This window comes from Filicampus tigris, chromosome 21 (assembly GCF_054856515.1).
Source record: "Filicampus tigris isolate MCC_2025a chromosome 21, RoL_Ftig_1.0, whole genome shotgun sequence".
Classification (NCBI taxonomy): Eukaryota; Metazoa; Chordata; class Actinopteri; order Syngnathiformes; family Syngnathidae; genus Filicampus; species Filicampus tigris.
In genome coordinates this window covers 12,518,161-12,545,808 of record NC_141237.1, presented here as the reverse complement: position 1 = coordinate 12,545,808, position 27,648 = coordinate 12,518,161, and the positions used below count along the sequence as shown (strand labels likewise).

The following is a 27,648-nucleotide window of genomic DNA, read 5'->3' as shown; positions in this document are numbered from 1 at the left end:
AAGTATGGGCATTGTACATGGGGGGGGGGGGGGGGGGTGTGAGGGTTCGGTGGGGCTGGGGGGTTAAGGACATTCATCTCCTCGAGTCAACAGCCCTAATTTAGGAGACGGATTCAATCACACACACGTCCAGAATGCAAAATGCTCCAATCACCGGGAGAACGGCGCAAAAGAGCCCTCCATCTCTGTCCCCGCCCCCCCCCCCCCCGGCCCCTTCCCTCACTGTCCACCTTTCGCGCTCTCTCCCCGGTCGCTCTCTCTCTCTTAGACAGGCACTCGTTTGGCTGTGTTGATTGAAAACAGGTTTTAGATTTGGAGAAATGATAGGGGAAGTAATGGGCACGCTGAAGAAAGGATAGCCCTTCTCCTGTAATGGGACATGGAGCGTATATTTCCCCCCCCCCCCCCCCCCCCCTTGGACTCAAATAGACGCTCCTCCAGTCTGTGGGTGCGCTCGGTAGGCGGAAGCGGCGAGGCCCCTTTGCGAATAGTTCCCCCTGATTGATGTCACTTGATTAGAAAGGGACGTCTCCAGCGAGTGATTTATTTATTTGATTAAATATTTATGTATGTATGCCTGAATGCCAGGGCTGTGTGGCAGCCAGGAGTGAGACAACAGAGGTAAATATAACTTGTAATCAGCAGATGACCACTCAGATGATGGAAGGCGCTAAAAGGGAAGGGATTGAACCAGCGCAGGGCGACTAACATGATTATGGCGCCCCACTTGTGCTTTCTTATTATATTTTTGTCTAAGCCTGGATGCAAGCAATCATTGCCAATCACTTCCTGGCTCGCTTCGCTTTATTTTACTGAGCTTTGCGGCCACTTGGTCTTCAGGCGGTCACTCTTGTATTGTACCTCCCGATGCAACATAATGGAACACATTCCGCAAGCAGACCGTTTTGCAATTGCAAAGTGAACTTGATGTCAAATGAGCGGCGCAATCGCGTTTGAGATACTTCAAACCAGGGCTCACCAACACGATGCCTGCGGGCACCGGGTACAGCCTCCGCGCACCCCATGAGGAGCCCGTTCTGTGGAGCACTCACCAGTCGGGATGTAACGATTCACTGAAGGCCCGATTCCATTTTCGATTTTCAGTTCCCGATTTTCGATTCGATTTTTAGAAAAAAGCAACACCATGCTTGTCTCTGTGCGCTATTGTGGTGCTGCAGCCATCCACAAACGCATGCGCATAATTTAATCTACACATTCAAAATATGGTATGGAATGGAAAAAAAACTTCATTCTTTAGCACTCTAAATTAGTATATTCTAATGACCTAGGTATGTTGTCTTTTGTTAGGTGTTGCTGTATAGGGCTTGCGAGTGCTGAGATGTCAGAGTTCGATTTGTCTCGATTCAAATCGATTAATCGCGAGGCCTTTTTAACGAATAGTTCTCCCTATTCAAATCGCTTAATCGGTTTGAGTCGATTTTTAATCGATTTTCGATTCATCATTACATCCCTGCTCACCAGCGATGGGAGATTGTGATTTCCTCGGAATGCTGTCGAAGTACTCATTTGAAAAATCGGAACATCGGCAGAGGTCCGGAGCTGTCCTTCAAAACACCTTCAGCTTTGCACCACACCTCCATTCACTTTGTGTTGGAGAAGGATGACAACACAACACACTGAAGAGGATAAATGTGACGATCACTGTGTTATTGCGATAATGAACTGACAGTCGTTTTAGGTGCGCTTTTTTTTTTTTTTTTTTTTTTTTCTTTCAAATAGGTCTGTAAAAAGATTTTTATTACTCCTGAAACCCCTTCATGCTGATAGAAAGTATAGGTATAAGGTGTTATCCTCTGTCCTGTGGCCATAATACCCCATATTACTGCATTACACACCCAGGGGCCACATTGCTGAGATTACAGGGATGAGACATACAATTCTATACTCTGTGTGGACTGCTTTTTGTGTAAGAACATGCGCATGCACTGTAGAACTTTTTTTCCCCCCTCACCTAATATTTAATAATATCAGTACATGGATTGTCTTGCTAATGCTGGTGTTGGCTAAGGTTGGTCGAAAACACACGCCCAACCGCTATGGATTTTTTTAAGACAATAGCGGTGCCGATTTATAGCAGAAAATGAAAAATGTTTACCGATAAATCGTCCGATTAATTCATATTCACATAATCATATGTTTTTGTGACCAATAGTTGAATGTGCCATACAGTATATAACGCATTTGTTTGATTTAGCTGCCACCATTTTTTATTAATTATGACAAACCGTGACTTTAGATTGTATGTAAAATAGTGACGTCCATGTCAATCCCTTGCACAACTTGTATTGCTCACCTAAGAATTGCTTTAAGAAAAAAAAATGAAATAAAAAATTTAGATTTGTTTTGTTTTGAATGACTTTATCAACAAATGTCTATATATATATATATATATATATATATATATATTTCAGGATACAAGGTTATAGTAGGGCTGCTCGATTAGGGAAAAAAAAATATTAATCACGATTATTTTGGTAACAATTGAAATCACGATTATTCAAATGATCATTTATTTTTTGGTACAAAACAAGAAAATGTTTCACCGTAAAAAGTGTGAAGACACATACGTTTCTTTGAAACACTATGTAAGTTCCTTTTGAACCAAACCAAATTTATCAAATTAGTTATTATAAATGTTTTTAAAAAGGTGCAAATGTATAAATTCAAGTATAATTTCCTTGTGTAAACAATCATAGTGCATTGGATATAAATGCATATGAATCATCGCTTTTTACGATTATGCCAATTTTCGTGGAGTGTAACAATCGTAATTGTAATTGAATTTCGATTAATTGCACAGCCCTAGGTTATTGTAAAGATTTATGTGTAATAAATAATGAAACCAGTGTTGTGTACAACTGTTGCAAATGGTGAGAGAAAATAAAGGTAAAAATAATCTGCAAATATTGGCCATGAAGGGCCGTATTTGTCCAGCCGATTAATTGGTCGGGCCCTAGAAAACATTAAAAAGACCTTGCTTTTAGAGTGGTCATTCATATGTCAAGTTCCTCACTGCTCAGACTTTAGATGTCAAGGCCTTGATTTCTCAAACAAGGCCGTATTTCATCCCATGACGAAATCGTTCGTCAATACCGTAAACAAAACAATATAAAGCATTTCCCCATCATCTCCAATCCGGTTAAGATCACAAATGCCCGCTGAATATCATTTTTTTTTTTAGGTGATTTTACTCACACCAGTAAGCCATTTCTAAGTACATAATTACAATTGAACAGACAAACAGTAGCTAGGCTAGTGCAGTTTCAATTCAGCGGCCATTTCCATATTTTTGTATTTGCAGTTTATGGTTGTCTTGTTTGTATGCTCAAAAAGCACAATAAATCACATTGTATTCGGAACGCTGCCGATTGAACTCGATGTTGGAACGAGTGCGTCTTATCTACATGTGCGTGGCGTTTTTGTGCCTGATTGCTGCGGTTGAGTAAAACATGGAGGTAATTTCATCCGCGGCAGGAGATCTCCTAATAGATTGTGCACGCGCCAGCGGCGCCAAGCCCGTTGAAAAGGCGCCCGCCCGTCCGTTGGCGTCTCCTATCGACGAGTCCCAATCATTTCGTGCCGCTTTTCATCTTTGCTTTGCATCTCTCGCTTTTTCTCCTCCTCCCGAGTGTGGGCAGCGTGACGGCGTGGGAGCCGTAATGTAATTCTGACGCATTGATAAAACGAAAATTGTCTTTGAGCTGCGCTATTCTAATGGTCCGTTTTACTGGCTTCTGCATTTGCTCCTCCCACTCCCCCCCCCCCCCCCCCCCATTTCTCTCGCTTTTCCTTCTCCTCCATTCTCTCCAGCTCCTTCCCTCCCCTCGTCCTCCCTTTGCTTTCTGCGGCTTGGCCAAGTCCGTGGGTGCGATTGTCAAATCAATTATTCATTCTATGCAATTACACTCACACAAAGAAGTTTCCCCCGTGCTCCGAGTGGTGATTAAATTAACTGCTATTCCAGCTGCCCGCCACCACCAGCCTAATAGAATATTCATGTAGGCGGCCGACACGATGGCCGATCTCCATTAACTTCATCATGCTCACTTAATTACAGGCTTGTTATTGTATTTACACCTAGTTAGAGCGCGCAGAGCCCTGACGCGCTCGTGCCCAGTGCTGCTCGACTGTGCAGTGTTGCGAAACCTTGGTTAGAGCCAAGATAACCCCTGATATGCTGCTTACATTTTTGTAAGGACGGTTCAGTGTGTCGTAATTTATTATTTTTTTTTACATTCTGATCAGTCAGACTTATCATACAGAGGTCGGGCGTGATTCATTTGTTGATCCTTAAGAATTCGTTCGATTGTGTGCAAACGATTGTTGGATGATTCATCGTATCTTAAAGTCAATGCTTGACGTTAACGCCCCGCCAAGCCGCCAAATGTGGGTGAATTTGATGAGTGGCAGTTGACTCGGTCGCACGAAACAGAAGCTCTGGGAGGTTATTCTGACATCGTGCAAAGAAATTCAAGCAGAAACTGTCCAACTCACAAGTTCAATGGATTTAAGAATTGTGAAGCTATTGGCAAATAAGGGGTCCTATGTTCAAATTTAACTTGACATTTTGAGATGTTTTTGATTCAAATAGCTTTTGATTTCAGTAAATCTGACCTTCTAATGACCGACTATTTTCAGTTCTTTACAACCTATAAAATGTTTTGTACAATATTTGGAGTAGTGTAATTGGTGCATCTTAATTAGCCAAAGATGACGCTTTCTAGTCAACCCGCCATCCATCCATCCAACTCTCTATTGCGATATTGGAAAAACATGCAACATGGTTGTTGAATATAGCGATATCGATATTATTGCGGTATTTAACCTGCCTAAAGAAATAGCATTTTATTATCTAATGAAAGAAGTAATTTTTTTAATGCGTCAAAATAAGCAGGCGATATGTATTCTTAGCTAATTAATTGTACTTAACTGAGGTAATGTTCAACTATTAGATGGCGATGCACATTTAATTTGTATCTGACTGGTCAAATTCAGGTAAAAGCAATTCACAATTCGCAATTCCTGAAGGAAATTATTGCCAAGTCTTTGCGATAGGCATATTGCATCGGTCAATATTGCAATATCGATATCGCTATATTGTGCATCCCTATCTAGCTATCTAGCTCTCTATCTTTCTATCTACCTAGCTAGCTATCTAGTTGTCTAGCTATCTATCTAGCTAGCTATACTGCTGCCTATCTAGCTAGCTATCTAGTTGTCTATCTAGCTAGCTAGCTATACTGCTATCTACTAGCTATCTAGTTGTCCATCTATCTATCTAGCTAGCTATACTGCTATGTAGCTAGCAAGCTACTAGTTGCCTATCTATCTATCTAGCTAGCTGTACTGCTATCTATCTAGCTAGCTATACTGCTATCCACCTAGCTAGCTAGCTAGTTGTCTATCTATCTATCTAGCTATACTGCTATCTATCTAGCTAGCTAATCTACTTGTCTAGCTATCTATCTATCTAGCTATACTGCTATCTATATAGCTAGCTATATAGCTAACTTTCTGGCTATCTATCTAGCTATCTCTCTAGCTATATATCTAGCTAGCTAGCTATATATCCATCCATCCATCTAATCTGTTCCCAAATAATTGCGTCCGCGCTAATAAACGTAGTGCCTAAATTAATGTGTCCAGTTAAACAAATCAACACCGTACCTCAAATAAATGCCCGGCTCACCTACAAGCCACATTTCCACCAACTACAGTTTTGTTTCTACTGTTTCAATTTTGCGTGACATCGCTGCAGTAAAATTGCATGTAACTTGCCAGTGAATTCACTGAAGAAGAAAAGAAGGAATAACACTGCACTATAGTGTTTTGTGTGGACATTATCTAGTCAGGGGTTCCGACATTTTCAAAAGTTAGTTTTTACCTTAAGTCGTAACACGCCGTTGTCACTAACCTCTGCTAATGCAGTGGTAAAATCAGAATTACAATATTTGTATAAAAAGCAGGCTATAAATATCAAGCAATCAAAATAAAATAATAGTACAGTAATAAGTGTGCACGTCTCCTTGCGCCGCGTAATTGTGTGAAGTTTACCGAGAGACGTTTGGCTGTTCTGTTGCAAACGGCGAACCCCCCCGTAAACATTTTCACGCAAACATTTTCACGCAAACATTTTCCCGAGCCATTGCATTTAAACAGCACATTCGAGGCTTTAGAACAGTATTCCTAAATACCATCATCATACCATCATACCATCAAAATCCAACATCGACACATACCACATCGGGATATAAAATCGTGTTGTATCGGGATGTACATGTGACTCATGCGATTATGTAAAAACATCAATTAAACTAATCAAATTAAATTCTACTCGCTGGAGTTTAGTGGATAAACGGCACTATTTATGGAAATGTCATGGCGACTTCCCAGACTCATCTTTTTACTGGAGCTTATTTGTCTGAACTCCTCAATGCATACTTCTCCCAACTTGTTCTCCATTCTATTTTTATTCCTCTTTGAAATCCTTCATCTATTCACCGAATGTGATTGAGCGAAGGGGAGGAAGAGTCACGCCGGAGGGGGGTGGTGGTGGTGGTGGGGGGCGGGGGGGGATGGATGATTTTCTACCTTTTTAGAAATGATGACATGATTGCTTTCGCTTGATCATGCATCATCACAGCCACCCCCCTCCGATTACCCCGATAAATAGACTCGCTTGTGTCTTCCCTATCCCGCCATCCGTGTCCCCGTTGGCACGAGCGTGTTCCCATGAGACTCGCCGATGCCATTGAAGTCAACCACATCAGGTGTATGCGTTTCTGTGTACCTAACCTTTGTTCCGGCGGCCACTCGCTCGGCGTCTATTTATACAGCACGCGCTAATGTAGCAGGAAGGAGGAAGGACAAGACAGGAGATATGGCCATATGGACATCATCTCGAGCTGCATTACCCCTTTAAGCGTCCCATATTTACGGTACCGTTTTGTGTTAATGTGTTTAATGAGCACTGCCTCAAAAAAAACCAAAAAAAAAAACAACCCACTTCTGAAACAAAGCATTGTTTTAAAAGCGTCCGAACCACACTGTTTTTAGACACCTTTTCAAACGTGCAACTGAACTTCTTTTTTTATTTGATTTTTTTGTTTGTTTTGATTTGACTATAAACACGTTTGATGTAAAGATTGAAACCTCACAATCAATCGCCGCTAGCTTATTGTAACACAACATGAAATGCCATAGACAGGCCACCGTAAATTTGCATTCAAGTTATGGTAATAATAAAACTTCAAATATTAAACACACAGAGAACAGCAACATGTACAAACAAGAGAACGTACAACCATACTCAGAGGAATCACTGATTTATTCTTTCTGCACTGTGTGGAAATAATAAATATTAGTATGTTAGTAGTACACTGACAGCATGCCCCTTGTACGCAAGTATTGGCAGTATTGGAAATGCAAGAGGAAGAGGCAAATATGCAATCAACAAAACAGGGTAGTGGTGGCAATAAAGTTACAATCAAACATACAGTAATGAATGAAAAGTTGTCATACTTTAAATTGCAATCAGAAAAGAATGGAGCCATATGTGATTTTTGACATTACACAAGAGTGGTGTAATCAGATGAGCGTCTTAACTCATTCACTGCCAGACATTTTCAGACCCTCTTTTACCCTAACGTTTGAAAAGAAAATGGAAAAAAAATATAAGTTAATTCCTTGGATTGAACGGCTGACCTGCGAAAAGACGAATAAATCCGTCAATGGCAGTGAATGAGTCAATCGCGTCCCTTCAGCTCCACCATTGGCTCGGGTCGTGTGCCGCTACTGAGTTTTCTGACACTTGACGCGCACTCCCCGCCTCGCTCTATCGTTGGGAAGATGTAGCGAATGGCGGCCATCCTGCCTGAGATGCTATCAATCGTCTCACAGCGGCCCACCTGAGGGGATAACACGCGAGGTATCGACTTAACGCTCTCGCTGGACTCTCGTATTGATCTCTTGTTCCTCTGTGCTTGCGCCGCCATCGAACGCTCGGTCCAATTGTGTGATCTCCATCCCGACCCGCAAAGTGATAGCATTACGAGGAGCTAGCAAAGCATCTCCAGGTAAATACTTATTCAGGAGATTTATTCCCCAAACAAAAATGGGTTGAGTTAGATTTTTATGCTGATTCGAACTAAAATTGGCAAGCTGATTCCAAAATTGCAGTCATGTTGGGTTTTTTTTCTTGCACGTCAAGTTTTTTCTCCACGGCTTACCAGATAAGCAAAATTCCGCAGATTAGCAGTAGTAAGAAGAGCTGATTATGATTGGACTCATCTACAGCTATGTGGCAATTTATTTGTGCAGTCACAATTGAGAGGGTGAGAGGTGTGTGCAGCTTCTCGTAAGTCGGTACTTTCAATATCTGTAAATAGAAAGATAGTGTAGTTGGAATTAAGGTGGATTAATGGCGACTTTTCTCTTGACCTTGTAACAAAGGGCATACCGTTGTAAATTATATTTTGTTTAATGCTTTTTTTGTTTGTTTGTTTGTTTTCAAAGCTTGCAAATAGGGATGTAACGATTCATAGAAAATCGATTGTAAAATTGATAACAAAAGGATTTGTAATGATTACAGTACATTTATTTTCATGTTTAGTTCTGGCACTAACAAAACACTGATAAGACAAAAATCTAGTTAAATAGTTAAAATTATTCATTTTCATTTTTTTGTGAAGCTAGAAGTTGCTATTTGTAACGAGGACCTATTCTGGTTATAAAATTAGTCATTCATTTAAAAAAAAATTTTTGAAATCGAATCGAAATCGGGAACTGAAAATTGAATGGAATCGTCGCTTGAGTGAATGATTACATCCCTACTTCTACTTCTGTTTGATCCAATTCGTGATGATTGATGGCATTTCCATCACTTTATTCACCCCCCCCCCCCTCCCCCCCTTTAGCTCGCGCTGGCTGGTGGAACAAAGAAAAGGAGGTTTACCGGAAGCTGAAGGAAGTGCCGGAGAAAGCGCTCGCTGCCAGCGGCTACTCGGAAATTAACCTGGCCAAACTCTTTCAAGCCTTCTCCTCCCTCAAGTAAAAAATGGGATGTCGGATTATATATTATATTTCTTTGTTCATCTAATGGCTCTGGTACACATTTTAAAGCCCAATCACTCACACCTCTCACATATTGACCCCCATCATCCAGAGAAAAAGGCAAGTAATGACATCTAAATGACAGACTAGACTACAGACCGGATCTCCACTTGCGCGTGTGTGTGTGTACAAAAATGACTTATCTCCAGAGAAACTCGGTATAGCCCAAAAGCCCCTAATTAGATAATGATAGCGACCTCGGCCACTCGGACTACTGGATGCCTGAAACGAATGAACACTTGTTCTGATTACCTCCATTCATCCTCCATTTGCCTGTGTGCGCGCGCGTGTGTGTGTCACAAGGCAGGATGATAAAAGATGCAAGTGTGTACTTTGGTCCCATCACTCTTTTGTCTCGGCATCGAACAGCAAATCTTCTCCTGTAATTCCTCCGTTGAACTGTTTTTCATCCCTTTTCACTCCTCTCCCTCCCCTCGCTTGCCCTCCCCCAACTTGTCAGATTATCACTTTGCGTTGTTGTTAACGCTTGTCATTTTCTGTCGAGTGTTGTAATTACGAGAGTCATTTTGTATTGTCGTTTTGATATTGTTGAGAGTCTCTCTGATAGTGAAACAATAAAAAGCTAAATGAATGTGGTATTTATCTTGTCATTTGTGTTGCTAGCCGCAGCCTCCTTTGCAGCATGATCCCAGCGATCACATTTGGTGAACCTAATACTGTTGTAGCATCAATTTCTTTTGATTGACAGTGAAAGACCTTAAACCTGAAGTCAACCCAAACATATTTTTTTTGAGAATACGTAGGCCCACTAGTTGAAACACAGCATTCTGTTGCGCAACAAAATCCACCCATTTTTAGCCATCTCTGGGGGCGGCCATTTTGTCACTTCTGTCGACTGAAAATGACATCACAGATGCCAAATGACATCACACACCCTCAGGGCTCAGATAACAACTAATCATAGCTCAGCTTCAGAAAACAGTTGAGCCGTGATTGGTCGTTATCGGAGCCCTGAGCAACTACGATGTCATCTTCAGTCGACAGAAAGTGACAAAATGGCCGCCTCCTGAGCTAGCTAAAAACGGGTAGATATCTCTTATCCCACAAACGCAATATTAATCAGAATGACGTGTTTAGATTAGTGGGTTTGCATAGAACTTATTCTGGCAAAAAATATGTTTGGGTTGGCTTCCACTTAAATATAGCTGTTTATTGTGGTTGTAACACCTCTTCATGATGCATTATGACTACCACAACCATAATAACGATAAATATTATTAAATTATTACTTGCAGTCGGACCAATAAAAAAAAAATGGTGTTATCATTATCAAGGTAAAATATTTGAATCATGATTGCAGGTGTACCTAATGAAGCATCCACAGAGTGAAGACTTAATAAAAAACACCTAAAAACACCTTATTTATCCCCAACCACCTCTGAGTTCATGCAATTATGAATGTTTCTGTTATTGCAATTCATCTGGACATGCCGTTTTGAATGTTTGAGTAAAGTCAATAATAGTTACGTGAAAATAAATAAATACCTTTGAAATTGGGCAGGCCACAGAGAAGAGTGGCAAATTTGAATGATGGCAATTGCCATGTATATGAGGCTTAAATCAGCTGCGGGCCTGTCCGCTAAATGCGCGGAAACCACGCCTTGCTCAACTGTCACCCGTCAATCCAGTACCAGTACTACAACCTGAGAAAACATAGTTCTTATACCTACAGCCACAAGAATATATCCACTCAAAGCCTAGAGTGGCTGTAATCTATCCGAAGGCAAGAAGCATTTTTGGGGCATAGCTAGCTTGCTAGCTAACCGCATGTCACCATTACACCAGATAGCCACTGATTTGAATGGAGTCACTGAAGTTCTTTTATAGTTAGGAAGGGGCTTTGTTTGGAAGTCATCGCGTTCGAAGCACCCCTCAGTATGATGCAAAGCGCTTATCTTTGGTACAGCTCCTGTATTGGATCTCGTTAGCTTGTTCAGGTGCAGCGTATGTGGTTATTCCCTACAATCTGGTTGAATTTCCTGTGTTGTTGTTGTTAAAGTTCAGTCCGTTAAGCGTTGTAGCATTTCCCGCCAAGCAAGAAGTCGTTGTTAATACATTCAGTTGGTTTCCTGTTCCAACACTGTCCCGCTGTTTACATTTCCATAAACTGCCCGCCTTATAAATCACTTGAAACCATTGTAGCGTGCAAAGGCAGCCTTAAGTGGGCCGAGCACTTAAATCATGATTCACAATGAATCGAGCGAAAGTGTATTTAAGTTGCGGGAACTTTTCCATATTTATTTCATTCTCGTCTCCTCCGGCTTCTCAACCTGTTTGATTTTATTCCTTTTTTTATTTTTTTTTTTTTTTTTGCTCTTTGGATGTAATCAGCCACATCTCTCAGCACAGGGCTGCCATTCTCACTAACAGCGAGGTTCTTGTTTTGTCCCGGTCCGCCGTAAACCAGTCAAATGGGGTCCCTCGCATTAATTCGACCCCGCTAAGCTAATAAGGTCGAACAAGTCTCTTTGTATTGTGGCGTTAAGCTTTATTGCTTGTCGTTTTGACCAGCGATGGACAAGGTAGGCTTTGATGAGGGAATTAGTCCTCCATTCTGTGGCTGTTATTCATAGCGCGCTGCAACTACAAGCGGCCGAGAGGGTGTCAAAAGGAGAGCCGGTCCTATTGCAAAGTGTCTCCCTTGTTGGAGCTGAAAGGGCGGTTATGAGACGATAAACCGCTTAATACACTGAGCTAATTGGATGAGAGCAAGGGAGACGAGGAATTAAGGGGCAACCCGAGAGGGGAGCGGAGTGCCGTGGCCCCCGCTATTCAGCTCTTTCACGGGGCCTTGGGTGGGGAGTGGGGGCGGGGGGGGGGGCTGTTCATCAAAGCGCATTGGAAGCTCCTCTCCCAGCCACTGAGTGAGTGAGTAAGTGAGTCAGGACTGATCCGGCTGAGGCAGTGGAATGATTGGGCCTATTCTCCTCTCTGATCGGGACGCGGTGTGAGAAATGAGGGCCCGAGAAGCTAAATCAGGGGCCAAATCAAGTCCATGGGGAGGTGTGAGGGAAGGGGTGGGCTTGGGTTGAGGTAAGTAAGGCAACCAGTGGGAGGGAGACCTGGACTAACCTGTGTAGCGTTGGAGTGTGGACACATCAGGGACGTTACAGATGTGCCGCGGTTAATCACAGAGTTTACGTCAATAAATCAAGGTCGCGCCGCAAATGTTTTTTTTAGGCCACTTTTTTTTTTTTTTTTTTTTTGCTTCAGTTCAGTGGACATTGTGCTGCTCCTTCTCGTGTGCGTCTTTTGGCCACCTGGGGGCAGTATAATACAACCATGGCTATACATGGAGGTCACAATTGCTTAATAATGTAAAGTAACATTAATTTGAGTTGTTCTTCGCAGAGGATAAATCATATATGCCTGTGAGTATTGTTTTATCTATTTAAAGCGGAAGTCAACCCAAACATATTTTTTTCAAGAATATGTTCAAAGCATGCCCACTAGTTGAAACACGGCATTCTGATTCATTTTGCGTTTGTGGAATACAAGTTTAGCAGCAAAATGCACTTCTCTGGGGGCGGCCATTTTGTCTGACCTGTTTTCTGAATCGGAGCCGTGATTGGTCGTTGTGAGCAGTTGTGATGTCATTTTCAGTCTACAGAAGACAAAATGGCTGCCCCCAGAGATGGCTAAAAACAAGTGGATTAAAACTTATTCCACAAACGCAATATTTATCAGAATGCCCTGTGTCAACTAGTGGACTTGCATGGAACATATTCTTGGGGAAAAAAAACGTTTACGTTAACTTCCACTTTAATCGTCGTTCCTCCAAAATGATCACTTTTTAATTCGAACCTTTGACATTGCATCACCAAAGAGCGCTCGCCATTTTCAACACTTTAGATCGATCAATAATTTGTAAAAGTAACACCCACATCTGTGGACTGACCAATAGTAACAATTGGTTGAAAATTGTGACATATTTGCTGTCGTTGTTTTTTTCCTGTTGTGTTTCGTTATTTATTGTTGTTTTTATGTTTTATATCCTATTGGGGCTGTGAACTTTCATACTCACAGAGAAACCTGCTCATTTATGGATGTATCCAAAAATGTCTATCTATCATTTTTGCAGCATCAGCTGTATCCCCTGCATGCGGCCTGCGTGAATATATGAAGACTCGACAAGTAATTTGCCCAATATAACTCTGCTCCCCCCCCCCCCCTTGTCGGCTGTGTTCTGATTCCTTCTTGTTTGGAGTAAATTGAGTGATTAACAGGTGTCGGACCTGCAAAACAAGTCGACCGAGGGAAGAAGAAGAGGCTTTTTCACAGCGGCATTCATTCAAAAGAGGGACTAAATTAATCCTCGGGGTAATTTCACGCGATTTACACGGGCACCAAAGACGGGTCAAACGGAGGAGAATGCGCATTGATTGCTGTAATAGCCCCCACATCAAGTAAGATCCTCTTGGTGGGGGGGGGGGGGGGGGGTTGGGAGGAGGATTTGGGGGGGAATTAACCGTGCGAGGTGTATGCGCGTGAAAGCCGACTGATGAAGTGGTTTGTTACTTCATTAATGACAAAGAGGACTCACTTGCGGCGACGCGGCATTACAGATGTTAAGACCAATTTAGAGGCCCTAAGCCTTTTTTTTTTTTTTTTTCAACAAAGTTTTGTCGCCGCCCGCCCAGCTAAAGTGGTGGATCTAATTGAAAAGCCCTCGCCTTTGTGTCTCCTTTCACATCTTGAGGATTAAGCTCATGAATATATGGTCTCTATTTTGTCAACTCTCCTCAAGAGGAGAGACACAACTGAAATATGTCGCAAGGTTTTTTTTTTTGGTTTTTTTTTGCCATATTACATTGCAGCAAACACACAATCTAGTTAAAAAAAAAAAAACACTGCTAGGGTTCTGCTAATTTCAAAATGCTAAAACAAAAAGCAGCATCTCCTCATAACACATTTTTATTAATAGTTCTATACGTCATTTCAGCTCTGAATGCCAAAAGAACTCATTCCATGAAGAGATTAGACTTCTCAGTTCATAGGGGGGGGGGCGACGTTTGGACATAAATAATGATCTAAAAATCTAATAATTCATAAAACACAGATGGAGTTCTACACAGGGCGACATTCAGCACACACTACACCGAGTGCAAATTATCAAAACATGGCCTCCTGAAATATACACAGGCATCTGTTTTGAAAGTGGATCACTTTTTTGTGTTGTCTTTTCTCCTCCCTCTTGACACAATATGTACAGCTTTCTTTCACGCAGTCATCCGAGACGTCCCGGCTCGGCTCGCGTGTCCCGAGGACGCCGTGTTGTGGCCTGAGGACAGGTGAGCGGCGGGAGACGGGTAATGCTTGCAGAGAAGACTTAAGTCAGGTCTGTTGACCGTTTTCCTTTGGTTCCGTGTGGGTGGCTGGACAGGTCGTCGTCGCGGCGGTTGGACGGACGGATGTTTGCGGCGCCGCATCGACGCCTTCAGATGAACTGAAGTAGCACGGCAAGTCGGCAACCCCTTTTTTTTTTTTTGTCTAAGTGATTCTTTTTGCATTCTTTTCTTTGAAGTCATTTTTCACAATTGACTTTTTATCTATAGCTTCATCATGGCATCCGTTTTGTTGTGAAACATTTTTAAATCCAGCTTGGGGAATCTTTAGTCCTCTTTGGGCCATGTGAAATTTCTGAAAAAAAATGATGGTGCAACTAGTGAACAAATTGTTTTAAAAATTGCAATGGCAGGCCTGATTGTGTATATGGCCCATGGGGCCCAGATTCCTTTCTCCTGTTTGAACTAAAGACATGGCCGGAGCATTTTAGGTGCATCTGCACAATATAATGAGATCCAGAACACAAACTGTGTCAAATGAATCAGTCTCCGTAAAGATAATGTTCAGTTGAGAAATTCATGTGTATCGACTCATTTTGTGTGAGAGCTGTTTTAGTTCATAATTTGCCTCATAAGGTACCCAAAATATTAGAAATGTCTTATACATTTTTTTTTTTTGGATAGATTCTGGTTTTGGATCTCATTAGATTGTTGTCTGCAAATGTATCAGTGTCTTCTGTTTTTTGTCAGTGTTTGTGTGACTTTGGTCGTGCTACTATGTTGGGGGTCAAAGAGTGTCAGGGGTATCATAGAACGGGAGCGGGAGGCGTCAATATGTTCAGCACACCTCCTTCCCCGCCGCGCCGGGGGGCAGGATGTTGATCTGGGTGAGCTGAGCCGAGTGTTCCTTGGCTTTGAGGCGCAGGGCGGCGATACTGGAGGCCCGTCGGTCGGCCGCGGCTGAGGATGAGGGGGCGGAAGTAGGGGCGGGGTCTGGGAGGATGCTGTCGACGGGGGGGGCGGGCTGCCGTAGAAGCGCCGCGGCGGTGGAAGCGCTGGTCAGAGGGCCCATGCTGGAGAAGAGCCTGCATGCGGTGCCAGGAAAAGATCTGCTTTTAATTCATCTCCGACCTGAACCTCCTTTGACATGACGTGAAAAGTGGAGGAAGGCACATTTGCCGTTAATTAAGGCTTTCAGTGTCCCTCTTGGCAAATGAGGAGCTAATTGTGACATGTGGTGTTTGCAGTGTCAGCTCTCTTCACAGCTTGTTTTGCACGATCACACATTTGGTTAATTTATTAAGACATTTGGCAGTGATTACACACCACACTGCGAATGGTTAGCAGCGGAACACATTTCTAATCAGACGCCCCCAGATAAATAGCAAAGCGTGGAAGCGTGTGTCATTAGTCAGAGTGCTTGCTGTCATGCTGACCTGCCCAGAAAGCGCTTCGTGTATAAACGCATTCAAATAGAACAGGTGGCGCTCACCTCCCAAAAGTGGGCCCGATGAAAGCCGGGTGGCGAAACATGGCCGCCGTGCCCAGGAAAGTGCCCAAGCCGAGCGGGGTGGCGAGAGGAGGCGCCGAACCGTTGTGGTGAGGCGGGGCCAGGCCGGGGAAGGCGGCGGCGGCCGCCGCGGCCGCCGTCCATGCCGACTCCAGGGCGGGGTGCGGGTGAGGCGGGAAGGGGCCTCCTTCCAGGTAGTGGCTGAGAGGGTGACCGGCCGCCAGAGGGCCCGGGAAGGGCAGGCCTGCTGGGTGGGCCTGCACCCCCGCCTTTTCACGCTTCCTCCACTTGGCCCGACGGTTCTGAAACCACACCTGGAGGAACACGGGCAAGTTGCTTTAGCTCCCTTTATTAGGTATATTCAGACACATTTTTAGGCGCAGGTGTTCAAGCCTCCAAAAAAAGGGCAACCATCATCCAAATTATTCATAAATGGCCCAAAAAAAAAAAGTTGTACATATTACGGTGCCAGGAATTTTTTATTTTTTTTTCAAATATTGATGAGTCAAGACAAAAAAAAGGACTGCAGCAAAAAAAGGCTTTTTTTAATCCAGGGTAAAAAGGGAGGTGCTTAAGCACCCCCAAGGGCCCATGTGTGCTCATGCCCAGCAATTGGGAAACAACACAAGGGAGCTGTTATTAAAACAAATAAATCTGCCTTTAAAAAGATCATATTTTAAGTTAGTGGCATAAAACTGGACCTGTGTCATGGGTTTTGGAATAGTTTGCCCCTAATAAGAGTGTACGCAAAATATAATATAACACCTCTCACTATGATGCAGTCAGCTGTCGTCCACGTTGACAAAAAGAAAAACTACTGGTAATTGTTCAATTAATACCTCTCTGACAGTGCCAATCAAAACAGAGGATTTTGGACAACATATTTTGCATTGAATCACATTAAATGATGCAGGTCTTTATCATTTCGAAAATGCTTCGTTTTAGTTGATTTTTTATTAGTCTTATTTTTTGATATGTGGAGTATTTGTCAAGTCCAATATTTAAAAAAAAAAAAAGGTTACTAAGTAATGTGATAAAGTCAACTACAATTCTCGACTGTTTGACCTTCCTTCTTGCAGCAATACCAAAATAGTTACATCTAAAATGAACTCTGAAAAGCTCGTTTATGATATTAATTGAAAAAAATGAAAATGAAGGAGATTTTTGCTCTCATTGTCATAAGTGTTTTCGTTTTTATTTTACTTTGGAATCATTTTTTTCCCGAGTTTTATTTTGTTCGTTCAATATAATAACTTGCCGTGATTAATTGCCTTTAAGAATATGTGTTGTCCCTTTCAGGTGGAGGACTGGAATTACGGTAATTACGCGCAAGGTAAACCCTGCCAACTAACAGCCCCCTTAAATCCACTTTCTGTCTAATTAAACCCTGTTTTTGTAGCCTGGTTTGGGGTGGTTGAGGTAATTAAAAGCTCTGTTGACTAAAGACCCCCACAAAATTGCCGCTGAACTGGCTCCAATGACAATTAATGCGCTTTAAATGAAATTCTTTAAAGCGATCTCGAGCAAGTGGGAGTATTTAACTTTCCCACGCACCCACTCCCGCTGCTGGCCAGTTTGCACTGCAGACGCACAAAGAGCAAAATGTCAACAGGAGCAAAGTGATTGAGCGACAGGGACAGTACACGCACGATTCCCAGAGGGCTGTTTAGCATTACACAGCCCCTGGGGAATTTATGAGTTTTTATCACCTCCTGATGGCGCCCGCTAAGTGATTTGTTCACCTACAGCCCCCTAAAGAGACATCTGTTGTATCACCGTCGGCCATTGACCCTCCAGCCGTGTTTGAACTGTCTCTGTGGTTATGAGCCCCCGCTTTGGGCACGCACGCACACGCTTTCAGTGCACGAGCGCAAGAGTGGCCTGCAAGGGAGGAGGGGGAGGAGGAGGAGGCAGAGGAGGAGGAGGAGGTAGGAGCAAACACCTTTAATAGCCTCTCATTCGCTCCCAAGTGCAAAGCATGGGATCAATGCAGGTCGAACCGCAATCACAGAATAGGAAATCAAATAGCATTAGCCCCTCCCCCTTTTCCTTCTGATGGGAATCCAAACACCGCCTTGTCCCGGCAATATGTTTACTCGTGCACTAAATGAGCGCTTTACGAATCGCTTAATTGCCGCTAAAGAGCGATCAGGCGCGAGATAAAGCACCAATAACCGGAAGTGGCCCTTGTCGAGCACGCGCTTTGCCGTCGCCCCCTTTCGCCATTAAACACGTTTTACAGTCGTAAGTGACGCAGGTATCCGGAAGTTGCAGATAATCGAAAATAAAATGGTGAACTCGTCATACAGTTTCTTTTTTTAAATTTAAAACACGCTGCTGACATTTTTGACCACCTGTACAAATAATAATCATGACAGAAGGACTGTAGGGAAAACCGTCTTTAAAAAAAAAAGCTCACTTTTGAGTGAACACTATAATTGGAATATTGCCGAACTGCATCACACTCAGAGGTGTTTCAATATATTTTGTCAGTATCTGACTTGGAAACATATCTATGATGCGATTATTTAAATCGACATTGCATTCCTTGATAATTCTATCTGGAATGCGTATGACGTCTGACTATTTTATTTAAAGAATACATTCATATTTTCCACATGGAAACGTTTGGATTTTTCCTTGTGACGTAATGACTTAAAAGTGGGAGGACATTAAACATTGGATATAAAGACACCTACTTGGACTCGGGCTTCGGTCAGATCCAAACGCATGGCGAGCTCTTCCCTGGAAATAAGGAACAAAGCAGGGGGGGAATCAGCGTTTTGAATTGTTTTGTCCTGTCCTGTTGTGCCCTGTCAACAATACAGGCGGACAAAATAGCCTTGATTCTTTTCATTTTTCTTTTTCTTATCCCACTTGCTAGAACTAAAAGACATCATTGCACATGTTCTATTTTCCCTGTCTGCAATAGGTGGAAATAGGCCTAGTGATTGTTAGATTTTTTTTTTTCTTCCCCCCTCCATCCCGGCCCTGTCACTGTAACAACATAATGGCTGGAATAATGACATCCAAACGAGTCTGCCACGCACAAAAGCAATTGAAGCTCCCTTCAGCTGCCGTGCGCAAATGAAATCCACAAAGTACACGTGTGAAAATATGAATACTGTAATCCCAATAGAAACATATTGCGAAAAAAAAGATTGATTTTCAAGCCGTAAAAGAGGCTGTATCAGTTCTACAAGTCAAATTACAATCGTTACAAATGCATTCATAGTCGTTGTAATTCACATTTTATAATAGGCTCTATAAATTTAAAACAACACACATGCGAAATAATTATTGCTTGCACCATCGTCTTCTTTATTTATTTCTTATCAAGAGTGATGTGTCAGTTCTTGAAGTGTGATTTAATTATTTTTTTTGTATTGGGGTTGGAAATATTTGTTTTGAAATGATTGGAACGCATAGTGAGGCGTGCGTAATCTGCTTTTTTGCATTTATTATAATAAGAATATTATAGAGCAATGACATTCCATAGATGCACATAAATATTGTTGCTGCCACTAGTAACTCTTCTTGTTATATTTATAAAATAGATTATTACTACTGTAAATAGTAACCAAATCAATTAGGACACAATTCGCATTCGGTAAAATGAGTTGGTTTGTAGACGTGCATAAAATGACGATAAAGGCAAGGTGAATGAAATCGGGGCGTTACCTGGTGAAGACGTCGGGGTAGTGCGTCTTTTGGAAAGCCCTCTCCAGTTCCTCCAGCTGGTAACTGGTGAAGGTAGTCCTGTATCGTCTCTGCTTTCGCTTCATCATGCCCTCCTCCGAGTCACTGCCCGCCGACAGACACACGCTGTCCTCCCCGTCCCCGGCGTTCAAGCCCTCCCTCTCCTCGTCTTTGGGCGACGGGCTGACGGCCGCGTCCCCGCAGCTCTCCTCCTCGGTCTTCACCGCGTCATCGTCGAACTTCAACGCGCCGAGCTCCACCAGGCCCGGCGCGCCGCCGCCGCCGCCGCCGCCGCCGCCGTCCTCCGAGCCCCCGCCCGGGCTGCGCTCGCCCTCGGGTCGGCTCAGGGTCGCGGTTTCCCTGTACGACTTGCTGCGGCTGATGCTCACCTGCGGCGCCTGGATGATCTTCAGGCTCTCGGCGGCGCCTTCCAGGAGGAGCCGCTCGCGCTCCAGCTTGTCCGCCTGCTCCTGGAGGTACTTTCCTCCGGGGCCGTACAGGCGGCGGAGCTTCGGGGGCAGGTGCATGTCAGCGCTCAAGGAAAGCTCTTTGGTCGGCCCTGATCAGAAAAGCGAGTTAATTCACTGAATATGATCCCGAGCTCCTCGATGAAGCCCCCACATCAAAAAAAAAAAAATAGATAAATAAATCAGACAATACATTTCAGTATGAATATCTGCCCCTTATCTGTTTGCAAATCCCGCTCGACAAAAATATCAAAATATGCTAATGTGCTGCCTGGCTCCTGTCGAGTTACCCTTGAGCAAGGCTTTCAGATTTCTCCTTGTACGCCTGCGTAGTGTGTTTTGCTTCGATGTGTAGTGCGCAACACAAAATAGAATAAAATTGATATTCCATTGAAGTATAATGACTGCGGTAAATCAAAATAAAATAGAAATATTTAACTTTCACTACTTGACTATCTCTCAGCCGCCCCCAAAGACCTCAAAAGCTCCTTTATTTGCCAACTTTATTCGGTTTATAGCAAAACAACAATACAATTATGGAACTATCTAATTTTGCTTGCTATTACACTCAATTACTGAATACTCAATTTATAAAACATAACATTGAATTGCCATCTTGTCATAACAATATGTAGTTGTCACTTGCGTTATTGGGTTATTCTCAAGGAGTAAACGCAACACCAAGTATATTTTTCAGAATGGTTACTCAATTTGCTACGATTTTAAATGAAACGCCAACATCATTGCAGCACAGCAAGCCACAAAAATCAATCTTATTTGTCTAAAAACATTATTTGAAGGGTTATGTGAAGTCACGCCTTCTTTTTTTTTTGCACTGTGCAAAAAATATCAGCTTTATTTTTTTTTAAATTATATATCTTATCAAATAAATATACAGCTCCACTCCCTTTAAAGGACACTTAACAGGTGGATAATGTAAAAAGACAGAAACTATTTGTGAACAGTATACCTTAGCAAATTAAAACACATGTAAATGTATCAATAAAAGGCACAAGAACATGTCAACATAAGACATATTATCAACAAAAAAAGTTGCCAACTACTTTTTTTTTTTTTTCTCGGGTGCTCACTAATAAGACATGGCTCATCTCTTTAAGGAAACTTCAAAGTATGTCAAAGTAAAAAGCGCCGTACCGTCGGGCGCCTTGTCGAGCTCCCCTCTGGCGGGCAGGGCGCTTAGGAGTCGGACCCTGCACGGGCTCCGGCGGCCCAGAATGCTGTCAATGCAGTAGGAGGAGAGCAGCGTGGGGGATTTGCCGCCCTTCCTCTCGGCCCTCTCGTGGACGTCCTCGTCAAAGCGGCCGCTCATGTCGACTCTTCTCCGGCCACTTTTCGTGTGTCGTCTGCCGTGCACAAGACGGGGCTCGCCTTGCCTCGCACCTCGCTGCTCTTCCACTCCACGGCTCTGTCACGCACGCTCGCGAACACGCACGTGCTGGCTCGGCGGAGGCGCCTCCTGATTGGTCGACAGGCTTAGCGCGTGTGTGTCGAGGGAGACTCGGAGGAGCAGCTTTATATATTTTACATTAAGGTTAATTTGAGGGGAGGGCGACAAACGCTGACATGGACTCCTTTACGCCACACGGAACGAACCTTCATTTTATTTTTACTTTTATTTTGATTCGCGGATTGTTATTGTATTACCTTTGCTGAATAGTTTCGAATGTATTGATGACTTCAATTAACTGAGACCATTTACAAATATATTTTAAGCATGAGGTCATCATTTAAAAGTTAAATACTGCTTTAAACTCGGATGAACGATAATAATGATATATTTATACACATACAATGTTTAAAAAAACAATAGTAATAAATTGGTATTTTAAAGTGTCAAATGTTGTGGGGGAAAAAGTAAACAATAAATAATAAATTAATACGTTTTTAGCTCGTGATATTTTTTTGTTGCATTTTTCCCGTCTTCTGAACTAATAATCTAAATGGGTCCTTTCAGAACAGTTTGTGATTCCTGACCTGGATCGAGGATGTCTGCTTATATCGTGTGACTATACAATAAATTACATAATTGCGCAATTGCTTGCACAATACATTAAGAAAAGCTTATGACAATTCAAAATACTAATAGAAAAATATATTTCGTGGCCATGGGTCTTATAGTATGACTAATTCAAAAGTTTTACAGTAGCGATAATCTCCTACCAAAAATAATGATTGTGTATCATAACACATTTCATTTCAATGTATTGTTTTTCTTTTGGTTTTTTTTTCAAGACTGGAGTCCCGGATGAAGTATTTCACATCGTGTGATTGTAAGTAATCGCTTAAGATTTTTATCACTTGCATATATATGTTGAAAATGCATTGTATGTGCATGGCTGTTGTACTCTACGTGCTCTGATGCGGTGCCGCAAGGGAAGCCGGGATTGCACACGGGAACTTCACCGTGGTGAGGGGGATGCGGACAAGTGGGGGTGGGGTGGGGGGGCGCTTTAGATGGAGAATGTAATTTTAAATGAAAGTCTATTTAACCCGCAGTGAATGGCGTGTGACCCCTATCCTCGCCTCAGAGCCCATCACTGTTAAAAGGATCATTTTCAGAATTCAATCCAAAAACTTGAGCAAGCTGCAATTTACTCTGCCCCCTTTCTTTCTTTCCTTGTCTTCTTCCACTCCGATCAGAAGAAAGACGGCACAATGTCCAGAAAATTGCTCATAATTCCCAATTTTCTTTTTATTTCAGCCAGGTCATATTTTTATCTTCTCCGCTCGGATTAGTTAAGGCTTCAGTTTTGATTTTGATAGGGCGGCATAGCTGGCATTTAAACCAACACAACCCCGTTCTGCAGCCTCTTCCGATTTATGAGTCAAAATTGAAATTAGAGTATATGTCATCTTGTATTGACCACACGTCCACATATCAGTGCTGGTGTCACATTTAAATCCTCCGCAACTTCTAAACTTCCGAGCTTGTTTATTTGCAGGCAAATCAATGTAATGAGCGTAATAACAATAGGCCTATAAAATGTCCTTGGCGGTCACAAGCAAACGTGCCTTATGCAGACGGGTATTTAGAGTCGCTCTGTAATTTGCGGACCACAATTTGATTCATTTATCCGCGCACTGTTATTAACCCTGTGGAAAAAGAGATGGCAGCCGCCATTTCGAGCAGCAGGACTTCCGCGCTTTGTTTAAATGCACTAATTACGCGCATACATTAGAGGGGAAATGAATGGCCCGCGTGCAATTTTCACATTTGAAATTTGCCGTCTAGCTACTTGCAGGTGGAGAGAAGACGCCTGGAAACACGATCAGCATCGCTTTAGCACGTATGGCAAAAGCAACGCGCAATACTTCAAAACTGAATTTTCAAAAACGGACAAAAAGGTGTTCTAATGTGCGCTACATTTTTTGTGGTTGTAACTTGCAGCGTATAGTTGGCTATCGCTCTGTATCGCACCGAGAGGTGTTTCTAATATTGCGATTACCGTATTTCGCTTCATGTAATGCAATACAACACAATAAGAAACATTTACAATTATTCTCATAATTATCTTATATTTTTATTTATGCAAATACCTACCCCATATACAGCTATATTTCTGACTGGCGTGATTTATTCTTTATTTCAGGGAAGATATTGTTAATTATTTCTTGGCCAATATGGGGTGTACCTAATATTATGACTGCTTGAGTTAAAAAAAAAAAAAAAAAAAGGATCATTGGCGGGACTGCAGGCGAGCCTTGAAAAGGTGTTTGCCCTGCATGTCATTCAATTGGCGCCATCTTCTGGGTGGAATAGCAAACGGCTACATTGAAAACATACTGTGTATAATTTACTCAATTTTATTTCGGTAAGTGGTTTCACAAAAGTGAATCCTGATGGATGTTTTAAAGCACACTATACACCGACTTTAAAAATGTATCTGGATACAGATGGTTTTATTTTGTGCAACCACTTGACAAAATATTAAAATTGAGTAATTTTTTTTTCACTTTAGAGATCAGGTTTCAACATTTTTTTTTGAAACACAATGCTACTTCTTGGGTCATGATTATAATGTGAAGTGGTGCACAGTAAAAAAAAAAATATCTGTGAAATTAATATTAATATGCCGTAAAATCATGACATAAAAAACTGTAATATAAATAACAATGAATCAGTGTATATTTTAAGGCAATATATTGTAATATGTATGTCTATGTGTATATATGTGCATACATATGTATGCACATGTGTATGGATGTATATATATATGTATGTATATGTATACTATATGTATATATATACGTATATATATATACATATATATATACATATATATATATACATATATATATATATACATATATATATACATATATATATATATATATACATATATATATATACATATATATATGTATATATATATATATATATATATATATATATATACATATATATATATACATATATATATATGTATATATATATATATATATATATATAGTCCCGACACATCGTATATTCAAATAAAATGACGAACTGAATTATATGAAGTTCAGATCTTCCTTAGACAACCACAATTATGTCATTCTTAATATTCAAGATAATAAAAAAAAAAAAAACATAAATTCAAAAATAATTTGATAATAATTTACAAAAAAATTTCAAAGTATAAATGTTTTCATGAATCTCACCTGTGCACACCCAGGCCCACTCTTGGCTCCGCCCCAGGTAGGATCATGCGTAATGACGTCATATCACCAATCAGCCTCCACTCGTCATCCTTGTATGTCGTCACTGGACAAGTGCCCCGTTCCTGGGTGCCAAAGCAGGAAGTGGAGGAGAGGGTGGTGTGAGGGTGTGTGTGGTGTGTCGAGGAGGGGAAGAGAGAGGGGGGGAGGCCTTTGGAGGCGCGTGTTCGCAAAGTTAATTAGCGGTTATTAACAGGCCGCATAATGAGTGCGAGAGGGAGTCAATTTAATGACTTTGTTAGCGCTGAGTCGAGAGCGACAGGCAGGCGCAGAGCGAGACAACAAAGGCACGCAGCCATCATGTGTAATTTCCAGTCCTAATGCGCTCTGATCGGAAACAAAAAGCTCTAATTTCGTTCAACTGACTCGATAATTTGTCCCTTATGTAAGGAAAATAATAAATGACGTAATGCGTCAACAGGAGTATAGCATTCTATTTGAAAGGACGAGGAAGCAGATATTAATGAGGGAAGGTCACGTGGGACTGAAGGCCTGTAATCTTTTCTCTTTTTTTTTGCACCATACATTTAGATTAAAAATGTGTCACTGCTTACAGTTCCCTCCCAATGCACATGCGCGTAAAGCATCAAAATGTCCTTATAAATGAACATTAAAACCCTAACCTTATTACAAGCCTGTTTTGGTTGATCTTTTTCCTTTATATGTTATTATCATAAGATATGATTGTGCTTTATTATAAATCTGCATTAAACCACTTTGCAAGATTGAGTCTTAAGGATTGCTGCCACCTGTTGGTACCCAGAGTTATTGTTTTTATATCGAATAACATTCAAACAAACAGAATTATTAGGGGCGCGGTCAGTGTTGTTTTCGCCAACGATGACGAAATTTTTCGTTACGCTCCTTTTTTTTCACGACGATAACGAGACGATGACGAGCTAATCGTAGCTCTTTGATGACTAAAATATCACGTGACGTATCTCAGTTTTCATTGACGAGACTGGATGAAATAGTTAGCGTGTGGTCATTCAGATTTCAGAAAGTCGGTTTTGATTCCTCGTTAGCCGCGCAGAAGGAGCACAAATTAAACTAATGTAAAAAATAAAGCCACAACAGTTGCCAAAGAAAATGTTTTGATTCTTATTTTGGAATAATGAGCATTGATTCCACTGTTACCACTTTATGTGTGTGTAATGCATAATCCTTAGTAGATCAGAAATTCTTTGCTTTGGACCTTGTATGTCTATATGTCTATTTTTAACTAAAATAGACTGAAACTAGACTACAACCTTTTTGAGTTTGAGTTTCGTAAAATGTGTGTGTAAAACTAATAAGCATTTTTGCCCAAAAGACTAAGACTAAATCTAAAATGCCTGCCAAAAAAGGCGTTGTCATCGACAATGGTATGAAGGAGCACTTGGTGGTTGTTGTTTATATTCACCTGTCCATCCATCCTCCTTCTACTGTCCTCATGACGATCGTGGGTGAATACAAAAATACAATGGAATAGAGAAAGCCTTTATCGGTCCGGCAATGGAAAAATTCTAGTTTTACAACAGCAAAATGAACGTGCAGATGTTTTAGAGAAATCCAAGCAGAACATGCATCAATTACATGGGCAGGGGAGTAATGACACCATTAAAGCTTATTGTGGCCGAGTACTGCAAAAATGACGGTGTCTTCACGCGTGACCTCATCATTCCACAGATGGCTTGAATTATAGGAAAGATGCAAGCGCCATTATCGCTCAGGAGGTGGCGGGGTGACTCCAAGTCCTCTGCTTGGATTCATGACGGGTTAAAAGGTGATTCAAAAGAGGGAGGCTATTTCACTGCTGCTTTTGTCTCCTCTGATTACAACCATGATCACATGAATCCAGACTCTCGCCACCTCCCGAAGATTGTGAGCTGAAGAGGTCATTTTCATCATCATCATCATCATCATCATCATCATCATCGCCAGTTGACCGTCCAAACCGAGAGGCTCTGTGTGTTTTCGCAGCCGCGTTGCCCTTTTATTGATTGCGCGTCTTCATTTTAATTCAATTGCTCCGGTGTCAAAAAAAAACAAAAAAAAAAAACCTCAGCGAGAATCATCCGAGTAATGAGATAATCAAAGTAATATATGCAAATCAGTTATGATGCCAGCTTATCAAAACCTGAGTGCCCCCCCCTCCCCCTCTTGAGCGTAAAGAAGTCCTTTTATTCACTTAGCGCCAATACCTTGAGCGAATGACACCATGCAAATGACAGTTGATTAGACTAAATTAAGAGCCTGACCTTGTCTGAGTTTTATGTAAATGCTCTTTTTTTTTTATTCCTCCACGTTTTAATGTGATCCAAAAAAAAAAAAAAGTCTTTTACACATTGGCCCTATATTGCACATAAAAGCAAAGTCTGAATTCCCTGAATGATCCTCTCCACTAACGTGCGTGTACCTTGACCTATAGGTGCAATCCCTGCTGGGACGCAAAGTGCATCGTTAGAACTTCCTTGCTGAGAGGGAGTGCGCCTTCGAGATTGACTGTGTGTGCACCATAACAACACATTGTTTTAAAGCGCCGCAGCTGAGACTTCCTCTCTGTGGGGTGCGCGGCTTGTCGATGGGAAAGGCCTAAATCCAATATAGATGGCGGAGCCGCGCTGCCTCCCGCTGGGGAACCTCAGACGTGCAGGCCAGGATGGAAGAGCCACCCCCGCTCCTTCAAATTGCTCCGAGAGGCTGTTGAGCTCCACCCCCAAAAGCTGAAGCCGCCTATGATCCAATGACAGGACTGAGGATGGACGCGAGGAGCCGCATGTGGCACCTGAACGGCGGTAAGACTCCACATGATTGATGTCCACCTTATTGTTTG

At 42.0% G+C, this 27,648-nt stretch overlaps 2 protein-coding genes across 4 annotated transcripts in view; one reads left to right on the top strand and one right to left on the bottom strand.

Moving 5' to 3' along the window:
- Positions 1–9,724, top strand: part of pola1 (polymerase (DNA directed), alpha 1) — a 54,342-nt gene extending 44,618 nt beyond the window's left edge. Inside the window, exon 37 of the mRNA XM_086020884.1 lies at positions 8,937–9,724. Coding sequence (XP_085877010.1) covers positions 8,937–9,073 — 137 coding nt within the window. The 3' untranslated portion in view covers positions 9,074–9,724. The remainder of the gene's footprint in view (positions 1–8,936) is intronic.
- Positions 9,725–14,087: 4,363 nt separating this feature from the next.
- arxa (aristaless related homeobox a) lies at positions 14,088–27,124 on the bottom strand. Of its 3 annotated transcripts, XM_086020378.1 has the most exons (7): positions 27,074–27,124; positions 24,777–24,898; positions 21,270–21,591; positions 19,630–20,206; positions 18,648–18,693; positions 15,931–16,262; positions 14,088–15,523 (listed from the first exon to the last, which is right to left on the bottom strand). In XM_086020378.1, exons 3-7 carry the CDS (start codon positions 21,442–21,444, stop codon positions 15,277–15,279), a joined length of 1,377 nt encoding a protein of 458 aa, XP_085876504.1. In that variant the 5' UTR covers positions 21,445–21,591; positions 24,777–24,898; positions 27,074–27,124; the 3' UTR covers positions 14,088–15,276. The 3 variants fall into 3 exon arrangements, with proteins under 3 accessions (XP_085876504.1, XP_085876503.1, XP_085876505.1); XM_086020377.1 differs by lacking the exons at positions 24,777–24,898; positions 27,074–27,124 and having other exon boundaries at positions 21,270–21,599; XM_086020379.1 differs by lacking the exons at positions 14,088–15,523; positions 24,777–24,898; positions 27,074–27,124 and adding an exon at positions 15,539–15,578 and having other exon boundaries at positions 21,270–21,599.
- Between the last annotated feature and the right edge of the window lie 524 nt (positions 27,125–27,648).

Coding starts and splice junctions, on each gene's coding strand:
- arxa (XM_086020378.1), bottom strand. CDS start 21,444: ATGAGCGGCCGCTTTGACGAGGACGTCCACGAGAGGGCCGAGAGGAAG. Junction 20,207..21,269: donor GCTCGACAAGGCGCCCGACG/GTACGGCGCTTT, acceptor TTTTCTGATCAG/GGCCGACCAAAGAGCTTTCC. Junction 16,263..18,647: donor TGACCGAAGCCCGAGTCCAA/GTAGGTGTCTTT, acceptor GTGTTCCTCCAG/GTGTGGTTTCAGAACCGTCG.